Raw genomic sequence first — 22,738 nt, 5'->3', positions numbered from 1 at the left:
TAGGGTCCTCTGGTGATGTCCCAGAGCTTGCTCACCTACTTCCTCCAAATCTACAGAAGGGCACATGAAATGGAAGAATTGAATCTTGCAGGCTCTTCTCCAAAAAGGGAGAAGGAAATTAATGCAATGTGCTCAAGGGTTTTGAGGTGTGATAAGGAGTTTCACATGGCAAGCCTGAAGTAGATAGATCTACTGTGATACAACAGCACAGCCATGACTACAAAATAAAGAACAATATGGGCTGGACCTCCATAAGGTTGTTTCTGCACTATTCTTGAAATAAAAAACAACCTTAAAACTGGTGTAAGAGACCAACAGAGACTTACCTCTATAAATGGAAACTTAAGTAGGTGCTGCCGCTCTTACGGCTGCTGCTAGAAGGAAAGTGCCAGGAGAATATTGGTGTGGAAAGTGCTGTGCTCCAAGACATCCCCAAGCAGCCTTCGGTGGCAGGTGCTGCTGCTACTATTAGAGTCCACAAGTGAGAATATCCCTAAAGCCATTATAAAAACTTATACTGAAAGCTGAATAGCTGCCACCAGGGCTTAGGTATTTGTGTCATGAAAAGGTGGTGGAAAGGCATATGACTGAAGCCTATGCCAAGCACAAACAAAAAAAGTCCAGCAAGAGGCTGTGGTCACCTATCTTTAAAAATTATTTTACACAGTTCTCTAAATAAATATCCATTCCCTTCATGGAAAATTCCACATCATATAAGACAAAACATTTTTTGGTTATTCAGAATTTAATTTTTGCAGACTCAATGATCCCTGTACAAGGCGAAACGTGATGAAGAACTGTGCCTCAGATTTTAAGAGAGACACGCAGCATCCCGCAAAACCAGGTGTTTTATTTGATGTTTTATCTGATGTTTGCAAAAACGAAGTATTGGGCCAAATTCAGCCCTGGGTAACTCCAATGAACCTGGCCAACTGGATCTGCTTGGAAAAAAAGTCAACTGAGCACTCATGTGCATTATGTTTCCCAACCAGCCACAAAATATTGGCCCAAACCCAAAGTCTACAAAGCTAAGTACATTCAACATTATTCCACAAAATGTGATCCACATATGACCCCATATACTGTATGGTGCCAAGAACTGCCTTAACAATGTGTGAAGAACTTTCTACCAATTTAACTCTTAGCTAAATTTAACTCTTAAGCTAAAAATTTTAACTTCCAAAAGAAAAAATAAATGCAACTCATCTAAAAATATTTTAATATAGCAAGTTTTCCTAAAGAACCAATGCAACATAGAAGAGAAGAGAACACCCAAAGTATAACCAACTTTACTGCTTAGTCTGAACAGAGTAAGCAACAGATGCAACAAATGTAAATTTATCACAATGGATTATTTGGTTAGAGTAACTACCGTAGCTAGGACCATGCTGCCTTGTAGTTGTGGCTTTACCGTACCAATACTCAAATTGACCAAGTTCGTTTTACTGTAAGTAAAATATAAATTTACAAAGAGACAAAATAATTTAGTATATAATGTCATATCCTATTCCATGCTTGGTTCACAATGATAAAACTTCAAGACAAGATGAACATTATTTCAGCATTAAGTTCATAATGCCAAAACATACAGAAATTTTAATGCCAATTTACAACATAATACAAAGCTTTACAAAGAGATTTCTCATGTTTTGTTGGCCAAATGAGAATGCTACATAGGGGCAAAAAGCTTTCAAGTACTGTTAGTGTGCATACATTATCCACATTAGGAGGATTTGTTTTCACCTTAAGGAATTGCTGTTCTAAAAGGGATTATTGTTTGTAAGCATAACACAACAGAAAATGAGTAAGTTAAAACCACTGTCTCAAAACATGAGGCATAATATGTCCTACAAGTTATTTACAAACCCTAGATGAGTAAAAATCTTTTCAAAATACAGAAACAAATCATGACGGCTTGATAGAGCTGAGAGCTTGTGTACTGTATTATATAAAGTAGAATGGTAATGTTGTAGTAAACTTTAACCAGTTAAATGTATATATTTTTAGCTCAAGAATATTTGCCATAACAACATACACTATAACTGTAAACATGAGGACACTGTCAAAGGTTTTATTTTGAAATCTGATTTTTAAAAACTCCGTTCTTGATCAAACTTAGACCCCAGCAAAGTCGGAATCAATTGTATGTTCCTTATTACTGCTCGTTACTTCCTCCATTGTGTGTACTCGGGTAGGATTTTCTAAAAGCTCTTAACGTTGGCTTACTTCTGCTTTTAAAATCACAGCTGACAATAGTACTCTTAACTTCTGAGGGAGCAGGGGTTATGGCAAACTTCTGAATCTCACCCTGAGGGGTTTGCCTTTGCCAAATTGCTCATGAAGGCTAGGTTGCTGGCATTATTCCAAAAAAGGCATGTGGGGAAGGAGACGGGACAGGACGGGACTCAAAACCCCATAACACTAAAAACATTTATTTTTAATTTAAAAAAACTCCCAAGAATTAAACAGGCTTTGCAAACATGCAAAGAAATATATAGATAGGTCAGACTCTGGTCTGCCAATCTTGAGACTGCCAATCTTGACAGTGTCCTTTCAATTTTCCCTTCTTTGTCACTAAAGGTATTCCCTATATGGTAGATCTGGACTCATTTAGATATAAATCTGTCTACAGAGCAAAGTAGAAAGCAAAAGAACTTGTTGTCCCTGCCGCATGTCTATTTTTTTTCTACTGCAATCTGTAGAGAACTCATGCAAGCTTGGAGAAGTCTCTGAAGGTGAGAGTGGTATGTGACAGAACTGCAAATCTTTTGCTTCAGCAGAGAAAGATTTGATATAACCAAGATGATAACAAGAAATCTGTAGCTAAATTGGACTTTCAAGCACCTTTCTTTCAAATTAAAAAAAAAAAAATGAGTAAGATAGCCTATACTGCAAACTGAAACTCACCTCAATTATTAGGATCCATACTACAGGTCCAGTAGATCTGGACCAGTCCAGCTGAGCTCAACAAATCTGGAAGGGGTCTGTGTGCGTGTGCGTGCATGAGAGAGTTATCCCTGATCTTGAAAGCTGATATGCATCTTACTCTGCCTGATTAGGAGCAAGAGCTAATGTCACTCCTGCCCCCATCATGCATATGCTGCTGCCACTAACAGTCTGATTTAAGTGCAGTCACCCACTGACTGATTAAGACCAATTTAAATCTGCTCAGTGCTGAAATAAAAGCACATAGCAGGAATAACAGACTGGAGAATCTTGCCCATAATCCATTCTAAAAAAAATATAAATAGAAGATTTAGCAGTGGCAGCTAAATAACACTTAACATAAAACATCTCAACATTGCATTCATTTTGGAGTACACGCAGGAATCTATTGCAAATATTGTGGAAGCCAGTGGAGTCAAGGAAAGGTTAAGGGGAGAAAGGTGGGTTTTCAAGAGTTGGTCCCAACATTAACACCAATGTACAAGACAAAAAGGGACAGAAGATGCCATTATTTGTAGCAACACTTAGAATAACCTCCTTCTTTCCTTCTTAAATTTATATCCTAGCTATACAAAAGAAACTAGTGACTTTGCAGCATGTTGTGAACAGATGTCACAAGTTTTTTCTTCGAGAACACATTTTGCAGTCACAAAATATGGTCTATTAAGTTGCAAAGTGCACAAGCTGAAGGCACAGAGTACAACACACACAGGGAAACAGGTCTCCTAAAATGTTGGAGCAGGAGACATTTTTTTAAAAAAAGGATACAAATCTGGAATTCAAAACGCCCTGTCAGAAGTTACATTTGAATAGGACCAACTCTTAAAAGTGACGCCATTTTGTATTCAAAAACAAATACTGCAAAGTAATGAATCTTTATTCTTACCTTGAAGTTTTAAAACTAATACACTGACATGTCAGACTAGTTTAAAGAATGTCCATAATAAGAAAAGAGTGCAAAAGATCCTTCCGTTCTAACATTTTTGGAGGAAGCTGCGGATTTTGGCTGCCAATTTCCACTTAGAAAGGATCATTTCTCAAGGCGCATTCCTCAAAGAATCGCAGAGTAAGAACTTTGAGAGACTAGACCAAAGAGTAACATCTTTTGAAGTCATCCCAAGTGTAGCAGCAACTGACATTTTATTACATAAAGAAGAAAGTCCCAACTCCTCTTCTAGGCATAGTTTATGACAGAGCTCCTGAGTATCCGCAGTTGCAAGCAGAGGCTCTGGATACCACGTGTGCTCCTCCAGTGTCTGTTCTGGCTAGGAATAAAGGCTCATCCAGTACATTCACTATCTGTATCCTCTGGAGCTTGCACATGCTGATGAGCCATCTGAAACACACAAAGAAGAAAAATTGGTCAAAGAAAACTCGTTTTAATTTTCCTTCCACTCTTACAGCACTGCCTTTTCCTAAAAGACCCTAAAGCAATGTGTTACCTATAAAAACAATGTACACAGAAGTGGAAATGGCAACTTATAAAAAGAGTCATTTCAGGCAGCATGCCCTTCTGTGGCTGAGCCTGGCACGGTGGGGCTGGCGGCTCCTCTTCCCCCCAGCACCCTCCCTCCACTCCCCGCCCTTCGCTCTCCTACACACAGGCACGTGCCCCCAGCAGCCTGCGGGAGGATGCGTAAGGGCAGGCTGGGCAGAGAGGACGAGCGGGGGGGGAACCTGCCAGGCTTGCAGTGGTACAGCAAAGGCTGCAGAAGGGGCTTTTCTCCCATCCCTAATACCTCCTGCCAAGGGCTCTTCAGGCAGCATCTGTTCCTGAGTCTCTTGGAAGAGCCTGGAGCAGCAACTTAAAAAAAATATAGATTTTTTTTTAAAACACTGCCCCCATGTGCCACTAATTGGCAGGCATGCCAGGGGTTGCCTATCCCTATACTATAACATATTTTAATTTTATTCCAAAAATATTGTTGTCCTGATTTATTTGTCTTTGTGTAGTGTATATAGAGATGATTGCATAACAGCTCAAAAATAAAATCTTACTCTTGTATAAAGTGTGTGCGTGCGTATGTGTGCGTATGCAAGATGGGAGGGCGTAGTTGTGTGCGCGCGGGGTGTAGGGTATGATGCAAAGTGTGTATATATGTGTGGGGTTGCGGGGGCAGGATGGGGGTGTAAGGGAGGGTGGGGGGGGTGTGTGGGGACCTTCCCCCCACCCTCACTGCAGGCAGAGAAGGCTATGTGTCATGAAGGGAAAAGGGGAGTGTGGGGGAGGAGAAGTGTGCATGAGGGGAGGTCCTCCCCTTTCCACCCCCACACAAACACCCTGTCCACCCGAGCTCTGTACTTCCACCGCCACCCTGGGTGCAAGCCCCAGGCCCTGGGCTCTGCACTCCCACCAGTCCCAGCCCCATGCTCCTGGCCAGCAGCAGCTCTCAGCCCTCCCCCACTACTTCCCTACCTGCTGCCCAGAGCGAGAGCTGCTGCAGGGACAGGAGGCAGCGGCGCTGGAGGCCAGGGAAGCCAAGCAGGTCCCCCAGCAGCTTCAACAGTGGCAGCAGCGGCCTCGCCCAGAAGCTGTGTGCTGGCCAGGCTGGGGGTCTCCCACACACAAAGGTGGGAGTGAAGCACATGGATTGGGAGGGGTACAATTAATTGGTGGGCTCCAGTGGGCTGGATGAAATTGCCTGGTGGACCAGATCCGGGCTGCAGGATGTATTTTGCCTGATCCTGTGCTAACAGTAAGCAAAAGCTTCAAGGGATTTACTAACAGGAGATACAAACTTAAAAAAAAAAAAAAAGCTTGATTTTCTCCTGTACTAGAGCTCTATTCACCACAAAGAAGATGGGTAACAAGGCGCCTCCAGAGTTATGTTTATTCCCATTTGAATAGCCTGGAGACCTTTTATGTTAGACGCAACTTTGGAGCCTTTAGTCAAGTTGGTCATGCTCTACTGGTCCTGGGCATGACCGTAAACTGCATCCAACAGAAGGATCTGGTAGCAACATGGTGGGGCAACTCGTGGCAGGGTAGCTCCTATGAAATCCCAATGTTGCAACCGCCACAGCGAGGTGAGTATAGGGCCCCTCAAAACCCTAGTCCACACTTCCTTGTGGGTACTCCTTGGTTGGAGAAAGGCTAAGGGATATGACCCTGACAAACGCACCCTTGCTGTTGCATTAGGCAGTCAGCAGCAGTTCTCATCTGTTGCTCTCTGGCAGAAGCTACAACCATCGAGGCACTGAGTGTCCGAACTCAGTCTGGCCTTTGGATTCTGTCTCAGCAGTCTAAAGGAGCGATGGTAGGTCTTGAGCAGTCACCACTCATCCATACTCCTGCCTAGGTGTACATGTCCAAGGTCTTGGTGTGATGGTCACAAAACTGTACAAGCGGATTCACCGGGCCCTTGATTAAACCTCTTATGCATACACCATGACCCACAGGACTGACAGTGGCCCACTACACACTCTACACTAAATAGCAGTTTTCTGCAGGCAAAACCAAGGGTTACATTACCATTCATGATGTGGAAGATAGCCATACACTGTGTATCATCTTTGATACTGTGACAAGCTATCCTGTCTCGTATTTAAGAAATCGATCCCCTGCCCATAAGAGAGCTGCATGATTAGAAAGTGATATGCTCTCTCAGTTCACTGATTTGAAGCACCCAAGATCCAAGCTGGACCAGCACTAAAGCAGTGCAAAGGCCTTTACATTCTGACAAAATGTTATAAACAGTGATCAGTCACAGAATTACTTACTATAAGTTAACTCCTCTCCAGCTCTCTTTCGGGACTGGTCACCCCTGAGGAAAAAGGGAGGTAAAAAAGAATTGTCACCAAATCAGAAAGAAAAAGATATATCTCCTTGAAGCACAACGTTAGCATGGGGGCCATCAAATTCTATGGAAACTTTTAAAACCATATGCAAATATTTTAATGATAACAAATCGGAAATGTGAACGAGGAAATAATCCATACCAGAATCTATGGGCACCTACATATGCCTGATGCCTTCTCCGACACGCGCTAATTAGTCAAACGAGCTTTAGTTAGCGTCCCCGCCACCATTTTGAAACAAGGGACAGTGAGTACACGAGACACTGTAAGCACTTTAATTAGAACAGCTCCCAAGAACCGCTCTCATTAAAGCACCACCCCCACCCCACAGCACGTGTAAAGATGCCTGTTATTATAAAGAATGAGTCAATATGCCTGTTATTATAAAGAATGGTTCAACTATTATGCAGTTTATTTACTTTATCCTTATTCTTAAGCTTGACTGTAAAGTGGTTGAGTTGTCAAAATAATAAAACATCTGCTGTTAGAAGAAGTTTCTCATCTATATTTTCATCATGTTTGAAACAGTTTTATTTAAATCTGAACCCTTCACACATCAGTTTTACAAAACTACCTGAAAAGTTACCAGGCCTAGAATTGCAGAAGTCTGGCACTGGCTTTATTAGGTACAACTTGAGAATATCATCTCTTTAAATAGAAGTTTTACCAAAACTCCCACGGATTTCAAAAGGTTCAGGATTTCATTCCATTTCATGTGTGTCATGGTAGTTCATATAGACAAAAATCTATCTATCTATTTTCTCATTTTATTAGTGCTGAAGATCTTGAAGCAGTCTCCTAATGATAAACAATGGTGTGGGATGTACATTAGTGGAGATGCTGACAGTTTGGCACAATTAGAAAATTGATCAAGATGTGGTCCTAAACCACACACTTCCTTCCATAGAAGCATAGAGAGGTTAATACATTTTGTAGGACCTTCACCTATAAGTTTTTGCTTTAACTTCTATGGAACCATGAGTCCCTCCCACTAGTTATTTAGGACCTTCCGGGCTTGCTTCCTTAGTATTAACAAACAAAAAAGAGCTACATTTTGAACTACCTTTCAGAAACAATTGCAAAAGTTTACGTAGCAAACCCAGAGCTTATTTCAATATCTTTTGCCCATGTCATGTTAATAATTATAGCACAACATTTAAATTCTATCAGTAAAACATTACATATATGCAACAAAACATAACAGTATGTAAATTATGAAAATAAATATATTCATCCAAGACTAAATGGTACCAATTATCCAACCAATCACTCATATTATCCAAGCATTTTTATTTAATAACTAAAAAGAAAGAAATCAAGTTACTCAAAAAAACTAAATTGCATCAAAGCACATTCTAAATACAGATGCTTAGTCTCATTCATGAAATAGGCATGGCACTTTGACTTCAGAGGCAGTTAGCAAAGTTTATAGCATTATAATCTACATTTTATAAAGGAACTAATCTTCAATTTAAAATATTAAGCAGCATTTAGTAAGCTTAGCCTTTAAACGTAGGAAATTATCTACAGTCTAATGCACATATTCTTCTGAATTGCACACACGCCGAAGGAAACTTAGAATTTATTTGACAGAATAACTGTCTCATCTGCCTGAATGTACATTACACAAGTCATGAGTCCAATTAAATTATAAAGTAGCTAATATGGATTTTGGCAACTTCAATACCTAATCAAATTCAAGCCTGTAAGCCTTGAAGCCTAAGACTTTAATAATGCTAGTGCACTAGAACAGAAGATGGCAGATATTCCCATGTGCAAAAAAACCCCCCCAAAACAAAAAAACCCTATCAAGAATAGTGAGACTGTCTGAACTGTACCTCTGGCCATTAAAATTAAGACAGTTTTCTGTTTGTTTTTTTCCTAAAAGAACAGGAATTGCCAAACTATAGTTCAAAGGATCTCCAGTAACCTGGAGTGCTTGCTGGCAAATCTGTGATGACGAGACAGTGGTAGGATGTTGTCCATAAAGGCCTCTTCTCTGGAAGATACCTCCCCTCCACTGATCTGCCACAACATGGCTTGAGGAAACTTTCCACTCATATTGGCAAGGATGTCTTCTCTCAAACATTTAGGAAGGGCTGATTACGTGCAGATTGTGAAATTGAGGAAAATTATTATTATTACTATTAACAACCTAAACCTAATGTTAGTTGCATATTATAGTCAATTTTTTTATTGCTCATTAATTAAAGTTATTGATGGAGCAATCAGAAGCCATTGTTTGGCCCTTTTTAAAATATAAAAAATGCAAGTAAGTTATAGTTCATTTATAGATCAATTCCAGTGTCAACTAGAGGCATAAGTCTTAATACTTTCCTGTCAGACAGGAAATAAGCCATCAGGAAATAAACCATAGATATAAGCCATCTTTATTCCAAGCATATACATCAGACCTTAGTTTCAATTATTTCTTCCCTACTGCATGTTAATGTTTGCAAAATAAAAATTATTTATATTAAAAGTTATGACATAACCCAAAGGCTAAGCCTAATTGGAGTGTTCCCTGTTCAAAAAAACAAAAAACAAAACAAAAAAAAATCACTTGTCCCCCACAAGTACTATTCGTTAAATCAATTAAAATGTCAGTCAAAAGAAAATTACTAGATTGAATGTGCTCAAGTCCCATTATGCAACACCACATTTTCAAGTGGAAAACACACATAATCAACTTGTCCATGGCCACAAGTCTGGTGCAAACCCAAGAATAGTAAAGGAAAGTTATGCCAGTAATTCTGAAGTCCTTTACAAACAGGTCCCCTTCTTCCTGCAAACAAAATGCATGTCCTAGAAACTATGTCCTAGCAACCACATGCATCTCATTATAGATCAGAGCCAGGAGGGTATGATCTACTCTAAACACTACAGATCTTTTCAGGTAAAGAAAAATAGGCCAGCAGCATTCTCAGGAAGAGCTATGAAAAGAAATGGGATGGGAAAAGGTGGAATAGGGTACAGACTTGAAAGTGATGCCAAGAAGTTAGAATCTAATGAGGAAGGCAAGGGAAAGCCAGCAAAGGAATATAGAGGAAGGAAGCAAGAAAGGCATCCACAACAGCAGTCTTTGAGAGAAATGTGCAGGAGACTGTGATAATATGGAGGTCTAAGAGAAAGAGTGGTGTGAGCAAGATAAAGAGAGAGATTTCATAACCCTGGCTAGTAATTAGGATGTTCCAGGCTCATATTCCATGCTCAACCAGAGATGCTCAATCTCCAGTCCAGATCTGGTCCCTGACACTGGGTCATTTGGCTTGCAGAGCTGTCCATGGATCTGTGGGGGAGCCCCATGACTATGGCCCTGTCTCGGGGACCAGATCACACAGGGCCATACAGGACAGAGCAGGGCCCAATCCACACCATTCGTCTGGCCCATGGATTCAAAACCATGAGCACCACTGTACTAGACTACTAAAATTCTTATCAAATCACTCTGACAAAACCAACATCTTTCATTTTCTTGGAACATGCACTTATACAAATGAGCAGCTTGGTTAGATTTGGCGCACCTTTGCTGCGTTTACTAATCCTCTGGAGGTCCAGGATGAGGCCAGAAACAATGCTCACAGCTGCATATGCAAGCCTTTAAACTTTTTCCTTCCCTCAAACCACTGTCAGCATTACCTGAAGGGGAAGAGTTAAAATCTTTCCAATAAAACTATGAATCATTAATTATTGACCTATGCCATCATAGAAAAAAATAACTCTTTCAAATCTAGTTTATTAGCCCCTGGCATATTGCCAGCATCTGGAAAGCTCAGCAAAAGCTTGCTTATGAATTGTCTCTGGAGAAAAAGAGTTTAACTTCCCAATTAAAAATATATATTTATTTTTAATCTGATTTCCAGGTTTAAGTGATTAGATGTAATTGTATCATTTCAAATATTTTTACTGGCAAAAAAAAGAGAAAGAAAACTTAAATATCTAAAGTCATTTTGTGGATAAATGCCCTTAAAGCCCTTTTCAATCTTACTTTCTAAAATCTAGGGCTAACTTAATGAGGGTCTTATGAAAAGGCCCAATTCCACTTCTCTTTGCAAAAGCTAACTCCATAAGCACAACTGGTAACAATTCACTTTACATGCTCATTTTACATGGGCAATTATCAAGTCAGCTATAAGCCCTTCCCTTCCAAAATAAGAGACCTCCCCATAATCCAGAACAGACCATAATTTGAGAGACTGTTCAGGGCAGGAGGCATTTTAAATGACTTTTCTCTCAAAAACTGAACTTGGGTAATTCTGCTCCACATGTGAACTTTGAAAATGTGTCAGCCTGAGAAATAAAAGTTGGCTTGAATTAGCTTCCAAGTTGATATCAACATCATCTTCCTTTTCTTTGAACTGAATAATCTACAAGCAATTTATTTAACAAAGCTCAACAGAAAATGTGGGCACGTCCACACATGCAAGCATGTGTGCTTGCAGCAGCTCAAACAGAAGCAGTGCAAATTTGAGCCAGGGCTTTTTGCTTCAACGCACGTGCTCAGACATGCACTTTGTTGTGGAGCAAATTGTGCCACTTGGGGCAAAATAACCCTGCCTGGCTCCTCCCAGATCTGCAGCCAGGGGGAGCTGGATCCTGGGCCCAGCACCTGTGCTGTCCCCAGCAGTATAAAAAGCTGCCCTGGCAAGTAGCTCAGGGCTACTAGCTCTCAGGAGCTTCTAGGCCCCAAACAACTGATACCTGGGGACACTACACCTTGTGCCAGCTGGACTGCTGAAGCAGCCCTAAGAGTTCCCTGCACCCTCTACCAACTGCAATAGTCTGACAGTGCGGACTGCTGCCTGGCAGTGACCTGGCTGTGGGGACTGCACAGCCGGTAGAGGCATCTGCCCCTCTGGGCTAGCTGCCAGTGGATTGTGGTTGCAGGGTTGGCCTCTGTGCGGCACTACTGCCATGTGTGCCCCCTGCCCAGCCATGTGGGCAGCTGTTGCCTGGAAGATGTTCCAGGTGCAGTGGCCTGCTTTGAACTGTCAAAATATGTCCTCCTGGCCCCATTTGGCCAGGAGGTCAGCCACAGCCACCTGGGTCCAAGGTACCAGCTCTGAGCAAGCAGTATCCTGCCACTGGTCTCCCTAGCAGGAATTCTGGTGTTCCCTATTGGAAAACTGAAAAATCCCAGATAAAAAAAATCCCAAAGTCACTCTGTAAAATACCCCCAAATCCATGTTCCTCCACAAGTAAAACAAAAGACCACTATAAAGAGAGAGACAGAGACAGAGAGAGACAGAGATCAGTTGGACAACGTTTTATTGATATATTTTACAATGTTAAAGCAAGTCTCTTATCATAATAAAGTGAACTCAAAATACACGTTTCATGAATTCATGAATACATATTTTGCTGCCCTCCCACAGGGGCAAATGGCCCCCACACAGAGGTTATGGCCCTCCCAACAGGGGGTGCAGCCCCTCACAAGACATGCAACCCCCCCCCCACAAGAGTTGCAAATGGCCCCACAGGGGCTACCACCACCCCCTGCAAGGCCCACATGCCCAAACCCCAGCCCCCTGATTGCTGTCCCACCTGCCCCCATCCCCCACCAGCTGCTGCAGCCCTCCCTAATGGCTGACCCACACAGCCCCACTTGCACCCCTGGGCCCCCATGGCTACCCCCACAACCCCAGGCACCATCACTTAAAAAAAAAAAAAAAAAAAAAAATCAGAAGAAACCCAGAAAAAAAAGCCTCTGCTTACCTTAGAAGCAGAGGTGGGGGGGCTCCAGGGCCTCCTGGCAGAGCCCCCCGACAGGCAGCACAAGACAGTGGGGGTGCTCAGCAGGGCCCGGGCTGGGGCCGGTGGGGCTGTCACCCTGCCCGCATTGTGCAGATGGGGCCCCAGTCAGCCAGATGGCAGCCAGACTGCAGGTAAGTGCCGGAGGTTTTTTTGTTTGTTTTTTAAAACTATGGGGTGGGAGGCAGGGATCGAGAGCCACGGGGAGGTTTGGGGAGATGGGGCCAGCCAGACCAGGGGCCTCATGGAGGCAGGGGGAGCTATCGGGGTACCCCTCCCATGGTCCCCTTCCCCCTCCTCCAGCCCTCCCGACCCCTTACTCACCAGCACTGGAGCCCTGGTGCTGAAACACGCAGCCTGGCCAGCTGCGTGTTTCAGCACCAGGGTGAGGGGCCAACCACAGAGACACTCTGGCAGCCAGAGTGTCTCTGTGGAGGACCCAGCCTCTGTCCCAGACCATGCCCTGCTCCACTTTTTTAAACTCTGATTTTTTTAGACCCCTGGATATCCAGGGGTCTAATTTTCTCCTCGCACTGCACATTTTTTCGTTCCTGCACGTGCCTCTTGCCCCACCTCAAAGGGGTTTGAGGCAAGGCAAGATGCACTTGCATGCTCATCTGGATGGGCCCCATGAGTCTTTGACGTGTCACTTGAATACAAAGGCAATAAGCACCAAAAATACTTAGTGTATCATTAGTATTTACTCTTATTCCTCTTAACATTAAGATCAGGTATAGCCCTTATACATAATTCAATATTAAATACTAAGTGCTGACTGCCCTAACAAGATAGGTAAATGAACACTCTTTGGCATTACCAGTTTGAATTTTAAAATTACCTGGATTTCTATTTCACCAGCCAGCACCCACATCAAGGATATTTAAAAATAGCCCAGAAAGCTGTACATTGACATTTAGACAAAACTGGAGCACTTCTGACTACAAACCACTTGAAGAACACCCCCATCTTAAGACAGAACCTTTGTTTTATGGTTATTTTGTATAACTGGAGAAAACAACTTCACCCAATATACTACCCTAACAACCAACGCACAAGACAGCCTGTTCTTTTAGTTGAGGAGAAATAATGAGTTTCTCAGAAATTGTGATAAACTGACATATTGCAGTATTATTTTGACTAATAAATCAGCTGACTTGCAGGACCCTGGAACTATATAAAATAATTACATTTCTACAAGATGTTCTATGTGCCACTGTTATATGCAACCTCTAGAATTATTATAATTGAGGATTAGAGAAAAATAAAATTCATTATTGAGTGCATTTTCTTTCTGTATTTATACTAGTCTGCCTCTCTATTCAGATTTGTTTTGTTGACAGTCCCTTTCATTTCATGACTTTATGCAATATCACCCACTTTCCTGATGCTCCACTGATTTGCCTTCACTGTGTTCTGCATAAATTCAGTGCAAGAGCTATGTAGCAGTTAAGACACAGGGAACACCAGACACATCAGTTTCCCTGGCACAGATTCAGAAGTAATCCTGATAAGTTTCTAATATAATAAAAGACTTTGTCTGTCTGTCTGCAATGCTTTACTCGCACCGGGTAGTGGGTGGCGACACTCCACCCCCATCCCCATCCCCGCCTGCTTCTCCGGCCCCCCCCCCCCCCCCCCCGGTCATTCTTGACAGGCAACTGCCTTGTACCCCAAAGTAAACCTGAAATGCTCATCTCCTTGGTGCTTTTACTTTCATACAGTTCACATACTGTTTACCACCTAGTAACACATTCTCTTTCACGTGTGGACTACAAAACCTCCTTTTCAAAGGAGCAAGATCGACTAGCTGTTACTTCTGACTCCTACAGATAAGCCTAGGGGCAGTGGAGCGGGGAAATGCAGGGGTAGAAGTTATGTGCTTCAACCTTCCGAGTTCACCAAAAAAAACTGATCAAGAGGCAGCCATGAGCACAGACAGAAAAAACGAGAAGGTGAAAGGTCAGGCATTCCTGACATCAGCTTTCTGACTTGCTCAATTTTCCCTGCTTATAGCCCCTTATAGAAAACAATTCAAAATAGCTACTTAAAATATTAAAATAGTATTGCCAATTGGCTGAGCAGTGGAAAAGGTTAAAAGCAATTTATTAAGCATCATGTATAGACAACCACACAGCTACAGGTATTTTTCCCTGAATTGTCAAAACACCAACATTCCAAGGACAATGAAGATCTGTTTTATGTCAAGTATTAAAGCAACGTTGATCTCTGGCTAATTCCTATTACTTTCTGTGGGATACGCAAGTACTCACATTTTCAGACAGGGGGAGAGAAAGGAAGGAACTCACACTCATTCACTTTATTTAAGCACTTAAACTGAATTAAGCAGCCTAATTTCAGACACCCAGACTTAAAGATTTTGGCTCAAGTCTAAAATATTAAGATACACGCAGTATAGTAGTGTCTACTGCAATAGCTGTTGAAGGCAGATTATTACCTGGTAAATCCATTCTGCATAAGCTCTCTTTGAAGTTTCTGGTCTTGAGCAGCATATTCCTGAAGCTCAGATTCCACGGCAGGGGGAAGAATGTTTGGGATGAATTTAGAAAATAAAGCTGGTGCCATCTGAACCCACTCTGTGAGGAAAGGGAAAGTAATAGTAAAACAAAGAATAAAGCTCTTGAGAGTTTATTTTCTGATTTCATCTTTAAGAAACAACTACCAAAAGGTGAAGCAGGGTTCTTAAAAAACATTATATAAATGGTCAAAGATTTTGAATACAATTCACACACATTTCTGGCTAAGACCCTGAGCCTTGGCCAATGCTATGTGGTCATCTAAACCTGTGCAAATAGCATGGGACCTATTTGCTTTTGTCCTTCTTCTTCTTAAGTTATTTACAGGAGTGCAACAAGGCTGTAAAATGCCATTAATTCAGACTGGAAGTGATCCATACTCCTTTTGTGCGGAGAATCTCTCCTGTAATATTTACACACCTTTAGGGGTCTATGATGCTAGTTAAATCTTACTAAAGAAGAACAATCCTGGAAATCAGACGTAGCAATGAAGTAAGGGACAGTCACACTAAAGACTCAATTTTCTGTAGAGGTAACCCAAGTAGATGGGCCATGTGTGGCCAGCTATGTGCATTACAAGAAGTAGTAGTGGCCAAAGTGAGACTGCCCAGCTGCCACAATCTTTGTTTGCACTAGTAGGTCCTCTCTACCATCATCTAAACTGGATTCTGTTTCTTACACAGAAGGTTGATTTAAATTAATCTTTATAATCCAAGATTTAGGGCCCTGCTCCTAACTGTAAGCTCGATGTCTCTGGATGATAGCAGGATATGCCACTGCACAGGTCTGCCAGTCTGACTCCTCCCCACAACAGAAATGCTATCATTCTCAATATTGCAATTTTCCAAGGCTCCAGGGTGAAATAGTGTGTTCATTATATAATTCTCAAGCGTATCAGTTCAACTTCACAGTTAGCAGTTTTAGAAAAAGAGACAGAAGCTAGAACATTACTTTACAATGCAGCAACATCCGATGGCTATGATAACCTGGTCCATGCAGCAAAACAGGCCAGATTCTCTTTTGCCCAATGTTATATTCCATACATGAGTCAAAGGCTAGGACCAAAGAACTAATGACAACTTTCTAATTCTCAAGCCACCTTGATCAAGCATTTGATGCAAATTATTTCACTTGTAACTTGAGACGCATTACTGAAAACTAGTACCAATCAACGCCGCACGGATGCACACACGCAAGCGCATCAGTGTGGTGCAAAATCTTCTTGCATACAACATGCCACAGAATAACACACACACACACACACACACCTTGTTTTGAAAGGCAGAAGAAAGGAGAAAAAAAATTATTTGTAATAAAGTACCTGAGTAGCAATGTAACAGCAGGTAGGGAACCAGGCCTGCTCACTGTTCTGTTCCTTGCAAGTCTCTTGCAAATTTTACTTTTTCTTTTGCTGTTAACCAGCAAAAACTGCTCTTACTGTAATTTTAACTATAGGATCATAAAAAAGTAGGACTGGAAGGGATCTCACAAGATCATCTAGTCCACTGCTCAAGGCAGAATCATCCCTGACTAAATCATCCCAGCCAAGTGCCTGTCTAATCTGCTTTTGAAAGTTTCCAATCACGGAGAATCCACAACTTTAAAGTGGCCTTGTCCCAGTGCCTGATCACCAGGGATCCTATCCTGGTTTTCTCTGATAAAAAGGTGAATTCTCTGATAAAAACCCCCAAATCCATGATTAAAATGAAATGCCACTATATATATATATATATATATATATATATATATATATATATATATATATATATATATATATATATATATATATAAATAATATAGGTATCAATTGAACACAACGTTTTATTGATATATTTACAATTCTAAAGCAATTTGGAAACCAACCAGTGCCTCAATCACTATAATAAAATTAATTCTAAAAACCTATAAGTTTTGGTATTTGATTTTGGGTTTTTCATCATGGAAAAAAAAAAAAAAAAAAAAAAAAAAATCAGAGCTCCCCCTGCCCACTCCGCTCACCAGGATGCAGGTCTGGATCCCTCACTCCCAAGCCACCGCCCCCCAGCCCTGCTGCTGGTGCCCCTCACTGCCCACCCACAGCCTCCTGCCCCCGCAGTCCTGCCAGAGGGGGCCCCCAGCTGCCAGGGCCACAGGGGCCAGGACGGCAGCAGGGCAGGTAGCCCAAGCCTACAGCAGGCAGCCTGTCCCTGCCCCATGCACAGAACTGGGGGGCACATGCCCGCCTCGGGGGTGTGCAAAGCAGCAGGGAGCCAGCCACCCACCAATCGAGCTGCCCACAGCCCCGTCCCACACCCCGCTGGAGCCCTGCAGCCACACATTCGAGCCCAGGCCCAAGCCCCACATGCCACCCCAGCTGGGCAGCAGCAGCCGCCTCAGCCCTGCCCAACTCCTTTCCTCCATCCCTATGGGGACCTCAAACCCCAACCCCCACCAGAATCACCTGCGGAAGCTGCTCTCCATGCTGCCTGGTGGCCATTTATAAGTACATGCCTACATGCAAATTATTACAGGCACATTTATTTCAAATGTCAGTGTTTTAGGACCCTTGTGTTTAAAATTTGCCCCTCATTTCCACATGGCCAGGGAGGGAAACAGATTCTGAGCAGGGTCTGACAGTAAGGGGGGAGAAGGGACTACAGGCAACCCCCGCTTAATGCTGTTTTGCTTAGCACTATTTGGCTATAACCCTCATTTTAAATTAATACCCGATTTCACTTAGCAAGTTTTGCTAGAACACTTGCAGTCACCATATTGGGTCATCAAATTCTTTCAGTTTTGCTTAACACTCAGTTTTTCAGGAACCAATTAAGAGCGCTAAGCAGGGGTTGCCTGTACAAGGGAAGAAGCTGGGAGGCCAGAAGGCAAGGGGGCCACCTGATCCCCCCAGACACTACTTTCCCTGCTGTAGCAGTGGGAAGGGGAAGAATTCAAGACAAACCTCCAATAATTAGGTTGTATATCTGAAAAATGATAACAAACTTATACCTTTTCCATATATAGAATCAAATTATTGGGGGGTCATCTTGAATTCAGGATAGTCTTAGAATCAAGTAAATACAGTAATTCCTAACCTGGTCTGCCATTAAACTGTTTGTCTCCTTCCCTATCTCTGCTGTCAACTGCACATCAGCTGGTAGCTGCCCCTATTTGTGAAAACCAAAGTAAAAAAAAGGCATTAAATACTTTAACCTTCTTTGTATCATCTATGATTAGATATCTTTCCACAAGACAGCAGTTCTCAACCAGGGGTCTATGGCTTCCTGGGGGGCCATGAGCAGGTTTCAGGGAATCCGTGGGGACTGCAGATCTGGTGCAATCGTGATCTCTAAGGTCCACTGGGGCAGCTCACACCCAGGCTAAGCCTGCAGCCACCATCAGATTCATGGAAAAGATACAGATTTTTCTCCTTTATAAAAGGATTCTTCTTTAAAGGAGAAATTCACAGGAAACTGCAAGCTTCCCCTTGCTGGCTGCCAGTGTTCCAGCCTGCAAGTGTCTGCTTGGGCCTGGGGGGAGTGAGAGGAGGCCGATAAGGCAGGAGGTGCCATGTGCATGAATGCACGTGCACACATACACATGGCACCAGGCAGCAGTAGAGAGCAGCTCCCCCAGCACTCCTCAGATAAGTTGCTGGGGAGGGCATAGGCAACACATCTGGGTAGTCTGGGATTCTCCAGGGGGGCATTTGCCTGCCTCCCCTCCCTCAATTTCTGTGCCCACAGTGGGCATGGGGCTGCAGCCTGGCTGGACCCAGCACAGGAGGGTAGAATGGGGTGGCAAGACTTGTTGCCGCAGCCACCACCAGGGCCACCACACCAGCCACACTGCTAGCAATGGGAGGAATAACAGACTCTGGGAGGGGAGAAGGTCCATGCTGCCCTCACCTCCTCCCACTGATGGAGGGAAGGTGGGTCAGGGGCAGCAGGGTGGCCTGAAGGAAGTGGCAGTGGCCGGGCCATGTCCCCTCGCCATGGGTTGGGAGTGAGGGACACTGGCAAGGCCAGAGGGCTGCAAGATGGGAGTGAGGGGGGCCTTGAGTCCAAAAAGGTTGAGAACCACTGCTGTCAGATTCCATAGGTCTCTTGTCTTCCTCCTACTTTTGACAGACCTATAGAATCCCTTTTATGTCCCTTGCCAACTGCATCATAAAATGTGCTTTGGCCTTCCTAATTTTCTCTTTGCATGCCATCTGATACTCTTGTACCCTTCCCTAGTACTATGATCAAATTTACACTTTCTATAGGATTCCTATGAGTTTCAACTCTTGAAAAGACTGCTGTCTAGCCAGACTGGTCTCCTATTGCACTTCCTATTCTTTTGCCTCATTGAGATAGCTTGCTTCTGCATCTTTAAAAGATGTCCTTAAAAGTGCAGTCAGCTCTCCTGAACTCTCCACCCCTCCCCAGACTTGCCTTCCAAGGGATCATGCCCTCCAGGTCCCTGAGTTAACTTTTCTGAAATCCAGCGTCCTTACTCTGGTGCTCTCCTTCCTTCCTTCCCTTAGGATCATGAACTCTATCATCATGTGGTCACTGTTACCCAAATTACCTTCCACCTTCATATTCTAAACCAATTCCTCCCTGTTTATGAGCAGTAAGTCAAGAAGAACTTCCCCCCTCATTGGCATCTCTACCATTTGAATAAAAAAATTATCCCAAACATACCCCAAGAACTTGCTGGACTGCTTGTGCACTTTGTTTCCCTCCCATTAGACATCCCAATAACTGAAGTGCCCCATGAGAAGTCCTGCAATTCAGAAGCTTTCATCGCTTGTTTAAAGAAGGCCTCATCCACCTCCTCTTGGTTTTGAGCCCTGAAGCATATGCCCACCATTACATCCTCCCTGCTTCTCTCCCCTCTGAACTTTACCCGGAGGCTTTCAATTGACATACCTGCTACTTTATACCGCACCTCTGAACGCATGCCCTTATATACAGGGCAACACCACCTCATTTTTTCCTCTGCCTATCTTTCCTGAACAAGAGTGTATTCCAATCATGAGAACTATCCCACTACATTTCCACAATCCCATCATAAATCTGTGACTGTACTTGGACCTCCAATTCTTCCCCTTTCTCCCCCCTACTTCTTACTGAACAAGTTAGGCTAAACTGTATCTCTTTATACAAGTTCTATTGACAAACTCTTTTGTGCCATTGCAACAGTGGCATGGAATAGCTGACATGGAAATAGTTTACAGGCTTAAAAAATAAATCCTCTAATGAAAGCATTTAATAAAAAACAGATTAGTACTCCAGTTCTTTATCAGCAAAGGCAACTTCCAGATAGTAGTCAAATGCACTGGGCAAACGCCTACATATTCTTTTACAAAATATGCAGAGCAAAAGAATGCACCTGTCCGTATACCATGCAATATTGATAGCTCTCAACGTAGCTCACTTCAACACCAGAGCTTGACAAATGCCTTTTCTTTTTTAGTCCAAACTTTCCTTTCTCTCATTTTTTCCTCTCTCTGTAGACATTGTTTCATATTCCCGCTGCTAGTTTTCCTCCTTCCTCTTTCACACATCCCCTATACTTTGACTTTCCACGCTCTCCCTTCCCTTTGCCCTCTCCCGCTGTCCACATTTGCGAGAATGGATTTTGCTGCTGGAGAAATTTGCAGCATCTCCCACAAGAGCAATCCACATCAGGCAGCAAGCATAAAAAGAAATGATTTGTCCCCTTAAAAAGGGATGCCAGCCATTTTCTGTTCCTTGGCTTCAGCCCACATTGAGAACACGTAAGAGCATGTCAAGTTTTTCCAGTAGCACTTTCCTTCCTTCTGTAAGCGTTGCCTGTTATTCTGCCCACTACCCAAGTCTCACAGGTACATTCAAGATAGAAAATTAGGGAAAAGGGCAGTTCTTGTAGCTCAGACTCCCCTTAATTTTTCCCTAGTGCAGACAGTGCCTTTCTTGTTTTTGATCAGCCCCACCCTGCTTTCGTGTTCTTTGTTCGGGTTGCTTATGGTAGTCATCTACAAGTGACACTGCTTTCAACATTTGAGCCAAAGGTCTCAGTCTCCCAAAGCACCTGCTCCTTTAATATTTTCTTAATGTTTCTCATCAAGAATCGACTCTACCGAAGAATCTCTTTCAAAACAAAGAACCTGTTTTCCCTAACAACCTAAAGTACATCTTGTCTGGCAACTCCGTTATCTTCCTTTGTTCAACCTACTCTTAATTTTACTAAGAGATTTAACGTATTATTCATAAAAGCTATGTTAAAGCTGTCTCTGTCAAACAGAACTGAACAATTCTAAGTACTATATAGCATGCACTTAATATTATTTCCAGACTGCAAACCGAAGACAATCTGTTCCCTAAAAGACGAGTATTGTTCATAGCTTGGCTTTCAGTGGGCACGTGGATCTTTTAATTATCACCTGTTTACAAATGAAATCTCACTTTAAAAAAGGTTATATTTATCCGAATACTTTAATAAGCATCTAAACAATTACTCATAGGACTATATACTACTAGTCAAGCCAATGGGAAAGCAGGTCAAAAATCCAAGTTCAGGATCAGGGTGGATAAAACTCAATGATTAAAATAAAAATTGATTTTTTAAATTGAAATCAGATTGTTTTTTATTTAATTACATTTTCTGTTACAATGCTTTTAAAAAAAAACAACAACATATAAAGATCATTTTAATTTAAAAGATGTTAAAGCTCAAAGATATCATCATGGAATAGGGATTATAACTTCTAATTATACACTATTTGAGAAAATATATTCATGTAACCCTTTTAGAAGTTTTATAAATAGGCCACAACAGGCCATGGGCTATATTAGGGGGCCAATATTATGGGGTTCCCAGAGGCTCCTGTATAGATTAGGAAAGATTAAAGAAAACCACTCTACCCAAAGCTCAGTGCTCAGCCTCTCTCATTAAGCATCTCTGTGATGCTTAGTTTCAGTTCTCAAACTGTGGATTTGTCTCTCCACAGTTCATAGGCAGACAAGGTTCTTTGGGTAGATGCGATATCTTGTATTAGAACTACTAAATAATTGGAAAAATTGTTCTTTGCAAGCTTTTGGGCACAAATGTTCTTCTTCAGGCATAGGGATTTTGTTGTCTAGGGAGTTTGTTGTCTCCAGAGAGAACATCCTTGTTAACAGCAGTATGTGGAGATGAGAGATAACAGACCTGATTACCCACTGATCAGTCCTATTATCTCTCCGTAAGTTTGTGTACACACAGTCAAGCCTTTGCTTTTCTCTAAGGGCATTTATACACATCTTTTTGTCCTGCAACATGCCGGAGATCTGCTGCTTCAGAGCAGATGCGATTAATCAAGTCTGCTCCGCCCATAAGCTGATGCAAATGGCACTGCACCACATACAGTTGTATAAGTGGTGAAACACACATCAGCGCACAGAAAATGGCAGCAGCGTGTTTTGAACTAAAACAGCTCCGATGTGTTTTAGTTCAAAAGTGTGCTGCTGCTATTTTCTCAGCAGTGACGTGCATTTCGCCACTTATGCAACTACAAGTGACGCACACTGTGGTGCTTGCTTGTGTAAAAATGCCCTAAAAGTGCAAAGTTTCAAGAAGTTAAATGAATAAAGGATATCAAACAACAGAACACACTTTTCATAGAAAACAATGCTTAAATTGAGGCATCCTGATCAGTGATTTTAAATCAAAACCACCCTATTCAGGATTTAAAATAACACATTAAAACTTATCATGACAGTGTT

The 22,738-nt window shown here is 42.4% G+C and overlaps 1 protein-coding gene across 2 annotated transcripts in view; it reads right to left on the bottom strand.

Annotated features, from left to right (window-relative positions):
* Positions 1-1,202: 1,202 nt before the first annotated feature.
* Positions 1,203-22,738, bottom strand: part of CACUL1 (CDK2 associated cullin domain 1) — an 84,281-nt gene continuing 62,745 nt past the window's right edge. Inside the window, exons 6-8 of one of the 2 annotated variants that reach the window (XM_059730084.1) lie at positions 14,951-15,089; positions 6,667-6,710; positions 1,203-4,282 (exon numbers count right to left, since the gene is read on the bottom strand). In XM_059730084.1, the coding sequence (XP_059586067.1) occupies positions 4,242-4,282; positions 6,667-6,710; positions 14,951-15,089 (224 nt within the window). In that variant the 3' untranslated portion in view covers positions 1,203-4,241. The remainder of the gene's footprint in view (positions 4,283-6,666; positions 6,711-14,950; positions 15,090-22,738) is intronic. The other variant, XM_006276183.4, reaches the window with a different exon arrangement.

The sequence above is a fragment of the Alligator mississippiensis genome, chromosome 6, assembly GCF_030867095.1.
Source record: "Alligator mississippiensis isolate rAllMis1 chromosome 6, rAllMis1, whole genome shotgun sequence".
Taxonomy (NCBI): domain Eukaryota; kingdom Metazoa; phylum Chordata; order Crocodylia; family Alligatoridae; genus Alligator; species Alligator mississippiensis.
Note: the sequence above shows the minus strand (reverse complement) of the source record. Positions and strands in the feature narration are given on the sequence as shown.